The sequence below is a fragment of the Populus euphratica genome, unplaced genomic scaffold (assembly GCF_000495115.2).
Source record: "Populus euphratica unplaced genomic scaffold, PopEup_1.0 scaffold191.1, whole genome shotgun sequence".
Taxonomy (NCBI): Eukaryota; Viridiplantae; Streptophyta; class Magnoliopsida; order Malpighiales; family Salicaceae; genus Populus; species Populus euphratica.
In genome coordinates, this window is record NW_011500069.1 from 242,144 (window position 1) to 253,385 (window position 11,242).

Here is an 11,242-nt window from a genome sequence, read left to right on the forward strand (position 1 = left end):
ATCAATATTAATATATATTTTTTAAAATTATTTTATAATCTCAATTTCAAAAGCATTATTAATCAAATACATTAAATTATTTTTTGTTTAATCTCAATTTCAATCATTGTTTTAAACAAACATACATAAATATCAAATAAATCTCAACAAAAAATACTTTTTATAAAATAATTTTTTTCAAACTATAATCATACCAACTATCCCATTACCCAACACATTCTAAACTAAACTAAGCCCTTAGAAAAAAATATTTAATTTGTTCCGCAACCGGAATTTCTTGGCTCCGCCCCGCCCCCAGGTGAAATTTGATTCTGTTCAATGACTTCACTAGCCCAATTAGAGAGCGCCCACTATACTTGTTGGCTATACTTGGAAGCCAACATCCCATGTGCAGATTCATTTTCTTCTCTCCAAAACAGAAGGAAAAGAAAGGAAGCAAACATACAGTTGCATTGCTATTTATGACAGTCACTACATTTGTTCATGGTGTGGCTCTCTCTTTTTGCGTGTGATGCTGTTAATGACTTTGACAAAGGTGAGATTCCTCCGTTCATGACTAGTTTTTGTTTTCTTTTTTGTTCAACGTATGTGCAAGACTGACTAGCATGATGTGCTTGAAACTCGGAGCGGACAGTACATGGAAGAGTAAAATGTGTGGTCATGTTTCTATTCATGTCTTGCAGTGTGTTTGCATTGATTGTCCTGACACGTGATATTGTGTACACCTCGAAGTGGACCAGACAGGGAAAAACCTACTTTCCGGCCTCATTTCATCGACCTCCATGCCCATAAATTCATCTCTCGGGATGCAATTACAAATTTTCATCTTTTATTACATAAGAGGGAGCAGTGGAATGATTTTTAACGGCAAGAATCAACTCCAAGAGGCAAAAGGGCATGCATGCTAAATTTACAGAAATGATACTCTCACTGCATGCAACTTGGCACTTTCCATGCATGTAAGATACCAACCCCGCTGGACATTATTGTGAACGCTTCCTGATATGGCAATTTTCTGAGTCTGCTTTCTGCTTCACCAGGTTTTGTTGAGTCATCGATCCTCTTTAGCAAAATATGGCGGCAATCATCATGAACGTTTTAAACACAGATAGGCATGTATTCCGGTCAGCCTAGTAAAAGGATTAGGTTCTGCGTAGTCATTTTTCATGGAATTTCTCAAGGCTGTTATTCGGACATGCAATAACCATATAAAAGAGATCAACAATAGGGATGGTTATTGAAATTATAAATAAGACACCGTGTGCTGAAGATGATGTCTTGTGCGCCACAGCATAAAAGAAAGTAGTTAAATTCATGTTTTGACAAGAAGGAATGGTGTCTAATGCTTTCTCAATTACATTGAGCTTAAATTGTCTCCGACTTGCATTACAAATAAGTTCTCAACTTCATTTGATTGCAACCTGAAAATGAGAGTTAAATGGCAGACAAATACAGGAACGTAGATGCTTCACATGGAATGTTTAAAGATGAAACTTCTAATGACAGCTCTTCGAATAAAAAATTTACTTCAAATGACGATCCAAAGGAAGTATCTCTGGTTTTTCATTTGACACACAAATTGAATTTACCAGTGAGCTAATTCTGCTGGCTTATCGTGTAGGGATTTCTTGAATCTCTTGAGTAAACGAAACATGCCGCAGAGTTCGATGAGACTAGGGCTAAATGGGTGGGAGGTCCTGCTGAGTGTTAAATCAAATAGCTCATGGCATCCGGGGTCAATCTCTTGGAAAAAAAAAAAAAACACATGTACATCCTATCACTGAACAGTAGAGTTACCACGCAAATAGCCAAGACATTAATTGCAGAAATTGAAATAGGAGCTGAAAGAGACCATAGAGAAGAACAGATGTGGAAAGAGAATCGATTGCCAACCACAGGAATGACTGAGAGGACGAAGTCAATAATGAATACTACGCTGCCTTAAATATCAGTCTCAGACATGAAATTTCAAAACACAAGAAAACTTCTAGCCCACTCGATACGCAAACCTCAATAGCATTAAAATGAGAGACAATATGTACAAAAACATCCACTTCATGTGACGCATTTCATTATATGGTTAATGCACTTCTCTTCCACCAAGTCTTTAAATTCTAAAATTCATATTTTCATCCTATAAAATTGCTGTCAGGTTCCTTTCCAGTAAAATTGGTGATTTGAACACCATTTACACCCAGGAAAGCTACAATTCTCCGCAAACAGCAAACTGTTGCGTTAGGGACTCATCTTGCTATGTCTGCAGTCATTCTTCACGCTAGAAAACTATAGTAAAAGATTATCAAAACTGTAGGTGAAAAAGGCACAGATTACAATAATTATGAACAGCAGGGACTTCTAGATTATCTACTGCATAAGCAGTAATGGTCATAAATTCCTTAGATAACAGATATACTAAAACCAGGTGAAGTATGTAGATAACCTTCACAATATGAGGAACGGTCTAGTACCACAAGAAATAACAGGAGATTGTGATAAATGAGCTGAAAGCAGAACACTTATCACAAAGAGATGATTTTCACAAATTAAACTAATTCAAATGCGAGGTCCAACCATTGTAGAAGGCAACAGATGCACACATTTTATCTGTCCATCCTCAAGTGCTGACACTTATTTAACTATTTGAAACTTTCTGATGACATTCTAAAATCCAAGTTTATTAACATGAAGAAAACTGCTTCCAACTTTGAATTTCCATGTCAAGATGCCAATGCTTAAATAAACGACACTATCAAGGAGTGTCAACAACATACATAAATAAACCTCAACCAGAACTCAGCAAACTCTATGCCTATATGAACTAAAAACACGAGCTCCTAGAAGCATAACAGTGTGAAATCTGGAAACTTGAGAAACTAATATTCACTAGAATTTATATCATGAAAACAAAGCCTGCAAAATCATAGTTTCAAGGCATCGATAAGGTGGCACACACAGCTTTCATAACTCTGTCTACATTAAAATCTTCCGAGAAGCTTATTTGGTATTTCTGAGATGTTCTCTGCATGCAAAAGAGTGTCTTCCATGGGTTAGAGGTGTTGCAAAATGAAGGGTTAATTAACAAATGAAGTGAGGACTGGCTTCATTGCATCGTTGCAAGAATCATGGCCAAATTGGCCATCCTATTAAAGGGTGGTTGTTCATACAGACAGTTTAACTGTGACAGTGATAACAACTTGCTAGAATTTCTAAACTTACAGCAAGAGCTATAAATTTGAGTTATAGTGAACAGATAAAAAAAGGGTTAAAACAGCGTAAGAGGATCGGATTCTTTTTACAACGTACCAGATGCTGGTCACAAATTTAGGTGATTCCCTATGCTTGAAGACGACTATCAAAATAGGATCCCGAAATGCATCAACTTCAGAGAATTTCAATACTTATTGGGACTACTATAGTCTCAGGTGTACAGCACAGAAAATAAGAAAAAACTGGTGTGCCATGATCAGATACATACAATTAATGTAATCTCCTGGTAATGAAGAAGATTATTAAAACAGAATGCTGGGATGGAAATTTCAAGAAACAAAGAGGGACATAATTAGGGAACAAATTTCTAGCTAGAAAAAGCAGAAAGCTTTTGTATAATTAAGATGATGACTAGATATTATTTCATACAGACACAAAACAGCAAGTCCAATGCATGTAGCAGACAGCCAAATGTGAAAAATTAATAGCTTCACCTCTGCAAAGCATGATACAAAGTGAAATCAGACAAAAGTATGACTATGAAACTCTATGTTTCATATCACAAACAAACTGATCAAATTCAACCACTTCATCCAGACCTACAGAAGAACAAAATAATTAAAGATGCCTTACACCATAATCAACACACCTCTGAATCAAATAAGAAGTTAAGCCCAAAACCAAGCTATTTGGCTGTGCACAATCCCATCTGCACATTCCACATCAAAGCCAAATCATTAAAATGGGTCAGTAACCACCTCAATAATTTACACCAAAAAGAATATCTAATATCAATCAAGAGAAAAACGCACCTGTATATGAAAACCTGAGTGAGGCAGTGGAGAAGAAGTGAATGGCAAACCAAATCCAGTCCCTATTGAATTCTCCCAAAGTATGTCTCTCCTTTTTTTTCTCGCATTTTTTTTTTCTGTTTATCAATTATACAACACAAAAAACCATTAACGAAAATCACTCAGCCTCTCGTTCAACATCAACAAAATGCCTATTTCCTTCACCTACTAATCACTGCCCTGATCCTTGTGAATCATCTTTAGAAGGATTTTGTTGCTGATGCTGCTGCTGGTGCACTCTAGCATGCCCCATCTGCTGATAAATCTGATTCAAAGCTTGTGGACTCAAAACCCCAATATGCCCGTCCTGTGACAACCCAAGTTCCAATCCTGGTAACTGCTGGGTACCCCCACCTAAAATTGAAGTAAAACTCATAGGCCCCATGTTGTTACTCGGCAAGTCAAACCCTGGAAACCCAATTTTTTGCAAATAACTAGAACCACCAGCAGCAGCAGCTTCAGTCCCTATATTTGTTGTTGATGGACCAGTGGAATTAGATGATGACTGGAACCCATAACCTCCAACTGGGGGCCATAATCCTGCAGTAGTAACATGATGGGGTCTCCCTAAATTGCCACCTAACATTGCCCAACTGGCCCTACTACTACTGGACCCACCTAAATCATCAATCTTTTGATGCAAACCAGCAGAAAGAGAAGCTCCTTGTTGTGAAATTGCACCGCCAGCAGCTGCTAGAGCTGATGCAGGTATAGTACCAGACCCAGTTGCTGCAACTATAGATGGTTCAGCTTGTTGTAGAAGCCACTGTATTGTCTCTCCATCAGATTTGTGACCCAATTCTCTTGTCAATTGAAAGATTCTCGCTGCACAAAGAGCTGGCATCCTTATCCTCCTACCTCTACCCTCAACTTTTGTGTGTCTGTCTTTGTTTGAGCTTCTCTTTGGTGCTAATTGTTTCTTTTGCTCTTCTTTGTCAGCTACTACAATCTGAAAGTCTTTGATTTCTGATGGTTTGTTGTCTCCCATGTTGGGTTGTTGTTGGTTTTGGCTATGGAGTTGTTGTGATTGTTGAAGATGAGTTTGTGGAGGAGGATGAGGAGGAGAAGGGTGGGTGTGGGTCAAGAAAGTGGGTAACTCATGTGGGTTTTTTGAGTTAGAGCCCTTGGGATCCATGAACAGGAAAGATAGAAAGGGGACGAAGAGATGCAAAATAAGCTTTAAAAAAAAAAGGAGGAGGAAGATGGGTCCTCTACTCCTCTTTGATTGAAGAAGATGACCTGAAAAGTCCTAAACTTTCATGAGTTTCACTGTTTTTGGCAACAAAGACAGAGACAAAAACACACAACTCAATCCCTATAATACTTATATAATGTTTTTATTTTTTAAATAAAATAAAATCCTAATAATGTATATGCTTTCTCTCATGGTCAAAACTCAAAACTCTTTTTTTTTTTAACTCCTGTCCTCTGGGCTCTGAGTTTACTTATCTTCTTACCAACATGTATGTAATTGTTTACTGTCTCTCTCTCTCTCTCTCTCTCTCTCTCTCTCTCTCTCTCTCTCTCTCTCTCTCTCTCTCTCTCTTTTTTACCTTCCCTGTCTCTGTGTAAGATACAAAACATGGGTGCATGTGTTTACTTTTCTAGCCTCTTTTTTTACTGTAGTGGTCAGTGGGGGGGTGTGTTTTGACTAAGATCTTAGGTATGATGACAACTTGAACAGCCATTTCAATTTTACGATTAGAGACAAACAACAACATATGCAAGAAATACAACATCCATTTGCATATTCCATGGATGGATTCTCCATTTCTTTCTTGCTCTCTCTTTTCCTGTTTATTATTTCTCTTGCATGCTATAATGGTAACAGCAACACATATGATGCCAATTGCCATGGCATCTCTTGTAAGGAACTCAAGTGCTCATGTGGGTTCTTGAGGTGTCAACACTTGGTTGCCTGTGAAAGGCTTGGTGGGGTTGCTTCGAACTCACTCTATAGGCCCATCCTTTGGACAGAGTCTACATAAAGGGAACAAAATTAAAACTTGCTATTAACTCTTTGAGGTTCCATGAAATGATTGCTTTCTGCGTCCAAGATGCTTGTAATTGCAAGTTCAAGGCTTTCAGTAATGCTATTGTATCAAAGTGATAGCTTGCTAAAACTGTGGTATCTATCAGCTGCAACCTGGACCAGAGGGCGGGCTGGGGGTGGTGGTGTATGTATGTTTGCAGGTAAGACATAAAAAAGGAGGGGAGGTTTTAAATTTGATTTGTTTCATGTTTGTCTGGAGATGGTATCCTTGTGGGTCCGTAGCAAAGAGTTTCTGACATGGCACTTTGGCCATCAACAAGATCTTAATTCTCAGCATGAGTTTGTCATGTATGTGTCCCCTTCCCATAAGATTCAGTCACAAATCCCGCATATTTCCAGCCTTAAATTATTACTCATCTTCTTCGTAAAAGTTGCCAAATTACTTTACAGGATTGTCTTATTATTAATTTATCAATAAACTTATTAGGAAAAAAGAAAAACAAGCCTTCACCGAATAAAACTTTAAATTTTATTTCTTTCATTTCCAAGTGCCAAACAATTCAAAGTCAATACACAAAACTTTAACATTATTATCTTATTTATTTTTGTACTATAAAAATATTTGTGAAAAAAAATTTATGTTTTCAAATTTTTATAACATTTTAATATTAAAAATAGTTTTTTTAAAAAATAATATTAATTTTAATACAATTCTAAATAAAATATAATTTGAAAGCCACTTTTATCTTAAGTTCTATTTATTTGCTGGAAAATAATTTTTAAAAAAAAGTAAATTTCAAGATGATGAATTATTTTTTAATATTTGATAGTATAATGAAAAATAAATTAATTTTTTTTTCAATATATATATATAGTAATTAAAAATTTGAAGACTAAATTTGATATAATTAGTGAATAATATAATATTTTTAATCTTTTTATAATTTTCGGAAAGTATTTTTTGTCCAAAATAAAAGTAAAACACTTTTTTAAAAACTATGTCAAATTTGTTTTAACTGAAAAATATTTTTTATTAATCAAAAAATATTTTTCATTAATAATTTTTTTTAATAATAAATAAAAAAAATAAAATTACTTTTCAAAAAAAAAAACTAGCTAAAATATATATCTCCTAGTTATTCTTCATTTTAAAGTCCGTAGACGTCGCTGTAACTTCATCAATGTTAATTAGACAATTATAATAATTGTTTTTTTACTGCAGTAAGAGGACTGTTGTGCAAAGACATCTAACTTTGTTAAGTCAAACACTTCACACAACTAAAAACCACAACGTTATTTATTTCACTTTTAGATCCCAAACAATTTGATTCGGAGTCACTGTACAAGTACTTGGAATTATTTCTTCTTTTAATCCATGGCCTCCATAGTAGCTTTACCAGTTTTAAAACACATGTTCAGGAACACTATTAGATATATTTCAAGAATTATAGCTTGGAATAGGTTTTCATAATATTTTCAAAATGAGTTTTCTTAATCCGACAATAAAATATATTTCGGATAAACTTGAACATGGACGAAGATTAAGGCTTTTTCTCGAACAATTTTAAAAACATAATTAGTTAAATGTATGGTGATTTTAAAGTTTGGGTTTAATAAATTAAGAAATTAATTCAATTTCTTAAAATCTAAGTGGTAATTTTCTGTACAAGAATGAGCCAAGAGCTCCAAAGTTTCCTGAGAGGGGGGGGCACAAGATGCTTTCCCTTTTCATGTCAAGGAAATTACATCTCTAACGCACACTTGATAATACCAGCGGGTGCCTCAAACCAGCGAAAGAAATGACAGGGAGTTCCTTGATTTTCTCCTATGACAAAGATGCCTAAGTTCTCAAGGGCAAACACAAGATGCTTTCCCTTTTCATGTCAAGAAATTACATCTCTAACGCACACTTTTTTTTTTTTTTAATGACATGGGATATTCAGGTCAGCTTACGCATACCCAATGTTCGGAGGAGAACGATGATCGATGGGGCTGGCCACACTTGTGTGAATATATACTGCATGTGAATTATACGATTAATTAGCTTGGTAAATGTTTTTGGCCACCAACAGTACTCCTATAAGGAAGTCCTCCCAGCCTGGAAAGATAGAATTTACCTGCCCAAATGCTAGTCCAACATAGGCAGTAGGCTGTTGTTGATCCTTACAAGAAACGTCACCTGCCTGAGGTGGGAAAATGGAAGAGTTTCACCTGTGGTGTCAAATTGCCTTTTCACCCATGGCAAGCAAAATAGTTTGTTGTCACAGGCATGACAATATGACTCCACTGTTTTTTCTCTTCCTCAATGATTGAGTGTAATTTTTGAGTTTGCTGACTTTAAGTGATTTTTTAGCAATCCATGTGATGCTGTAGGTAATGCATGGATGCTTATTTAATCGGGAAACAAGAGAGACAGGTACAGTTTTCTCTCTATTTCTTTTGTTTCAAAAAAATTATTTTATAGATGAATTAAAATAATTATGATTCCCTTATTAATTAGTGCGCTATATAACAAGGAAATAATTAATTAAATTATGATTTGAATAATTAAGATAAGTTTTTACACGGCAAGATAAAAACTGGTAATTGACAGCTTCTAACTTGAGATTTGTATAATTCAGGGATTAATATGTCAAATTTCGATAGACCATTTCTTCTTCTAATTAATTTGGTTGGAGGCAGATGGATTGTGCTTGTCCAATATCTACTTTCTTTACATCCTGCAGCCTGCAATTCAACATTTAAGTAAGCATATCAGGATTCTCAACTTCCAAATTTGATGCAGCAACTACTCCACAATGTTCAACCAACCTCTATAAATGATATTGTGCATCAAGAGATCTTCCTCCATTTTCCTTTTGATATTGCTGAAAGGAGGACACCAGCATTATTACTTTTATTAAAAAAAAAACACCATTGAAAGATGCTAATTTCTCTAAAATCTTTTGCATCGAAGATCTCCTAAAAAACCACTTTTTAAAAAAAAAAAGTTCTTGACAAATACTGGTAATCAAATAATTAATGAAAGAAGCCTGTGTTTATGTTCAGATGAATCTCAGGATAGGCTGATATGGCAAGTGGTGAGAGTTTAGAGATCATGGAGTCTTCGAGAAACAAAATCGAGTGTCTTGATCATCAGTAATCACTTGATGATCAGTACATTTAAAGGATTTCTTTTGTAGAACCCTGCAAGCTTGATTTTTACTTATTTTTAAATTCTTTGTTTATTTTATTTTATATGTTTCAGCTTTCTATACAAATCCATCAAAGTTAAAGTTAATCACATCATGTGAAGCCTTCTATCTATGACATGTATAGAATTTGTTTAATGGTAGATCCAATAAGATCACTGCTAGCTAGCTTTTAATTATCTGGTAATTAAGATCAACACGTTGGTGATGAGCTGTATGTGTTTTGATCAAACCATGTCTTACAGGAGATAGAAGGAATGGTTGAGGAAGAAGAAGGGCTAATATCCTTTGAGCAGCTCAAAATCCTATAAGTAAACAAATAAAGATAAGGGGAAAATAAAGATGAATCCATTATATAAGAATATTGTAGCCTAGCTGATCTCATAAGAATGAAATAGTGATTAGGGTAATTAATAGGTCCAAAGTAGCTTTTATTTTCAAAATCTTAAAGTTGTAGGGTGCTATGATTATTGATTCCCCTTTTACTATTACAGAACCAGATCAAGATTTTTAAGGAAGGAGATGGAAGTGATTCTTACAAGTCATATAATTAATCAGCGAGAATCACTCCCCATGATAAGGACACCAAAATTCCATACTATGTACATGATCTTAAGATCAAACGAGAGCTGAAGTAATCTAGTCCTTTGACTTGCATTCCATGAAGATCCCATGTAGTTCTTGGTCACCGTAGTGGGTGTCCTTGAAATAAATTTCTTTTAATATCTTCCACTTTTCTTGTATCATTCTCTCCCACTTGATCTCCAAGCAAGCTTTAGGGTTTTTGTATGATTCACACAAGGGGTGAGAGGATGGCTTTTTCTTCTCCTTCTTCTTTTTAATTTTTCTTTAAGTTTACAACTTTGCTTTGATGTGGAGAAGACCAATACCTTTGTTGAGTGATGATAATTATGGTGGGAGTGGCTAAGTGTGTGTTGGTGATTGCATTGCTAGTCATTTGTGCCTCCCATCATGGAGACAAAGGAGGACCCCCTTTGAAAGCAATCTGTTGAAATATCATGCTCAATACCACATGAATTCAACGCTTGAATGGGAAAAAGATCTTTCTTTTATATCAGTTTTTCAAGACTTGCTCCCTACTATAAGAGATAAGTTTGGATCAATATATATATATATATGTTTGTCTAAGTCATTTACGCTTCCAACTCCCATCTTTTTCAATCAACACAGTGAGTTCTAGTCATTTCGAATCAATCCACTGAGCTGACGGAGCAATTAGTTGATCCTTAAAATGTATTATTTTTTTGTGAAGAACTTCTTGAAGCAATGCCCTTTGAGAATATTTCCGGTTCGGTTTTAATCCGATAAAATTTGTAAAAGCTAAGCACATTACATGGACGAGTATCAAAGAGAGAGAAGAACGCGGAGGCACGCATGTATATTTTTTCATCCGAGACGGATGAATCTTCCCATATATCTAGGAGGGGCGATCACTGTGTCTGTTGACCAAACCATTGAAACTGTACGTGCATGATATAAATGCCCTTCTCTCGAGTGTCGTGTAACTCGCAACTCAGTCATTTATTTTAATCCGTACAATACAGATTTGTCCTAATAATATCAATAGAGCCTTGACCTCTCAGCCTTCTGTGAAGTCTGAGCAGTGAGCTCAGGTAATTTAAGCAATATATCATGCACAGTTCAAAAGTCGAAACCGTTGATTAGATGGAGGGAGCCGACATCATTAGGGAAAATGGGACAAGAAGCAGTGGACAGAATTTAGTTGGAGGGATGCATTTATTCTGGCACAAAAAGTCGTAAACTCATAATTCATTGGCTTTGATCATCTTTCATATCTTACCATTTTCAATACGATACATTTGCTTATGATCATGCTTGCTTCGAGGTATACTTGACTTGCAGGTCCAAGCAAACCACTTGAATGGACATCAATAGGCCTTCTTTTCTTTTCTTTTTCTTGTGATAATATAATTAGAATTCGTTTTTATATACTAAAATTATTTTTTTTTAAAAATAAT

At 35.3% G+C, this 11,242-nt stretch overlaps 1 protein-coding gene across 1 annotated transcript; it reads right to left on the bottom strand.

The window, feature by feature from the left end:
- Positions 1-3,575: 3,575 nt before the first annotated feature.
- On the bottom strand, positions 3,576-5,367 carry TCP20 (TEOSINTE BRANCHED 1, cycloidea, PCF (TCP)-domain family protein 20). Its single transcript, XM_011002658.1, has 2 exons — positions 4,020-5,367; positions 3,576-3,916 (listed from the first exon to the last, which is right to left on the bottom strand). The coding sequence occupies exon 1, from the start codon at positions 5,191-5,193 to the stop codon at positions 4,231-4,233; it is 963 nt and encodes a 320-aa protein (XP_011000960.1). The 5' UTR covers positions 5,194-5,367; the 3' UTR covers positions 3,576-3,916; positions 4,020-4,230.
- Between the last annotated feature and the right edge of the window lie 5,875 nt (positions 5,368-11,242).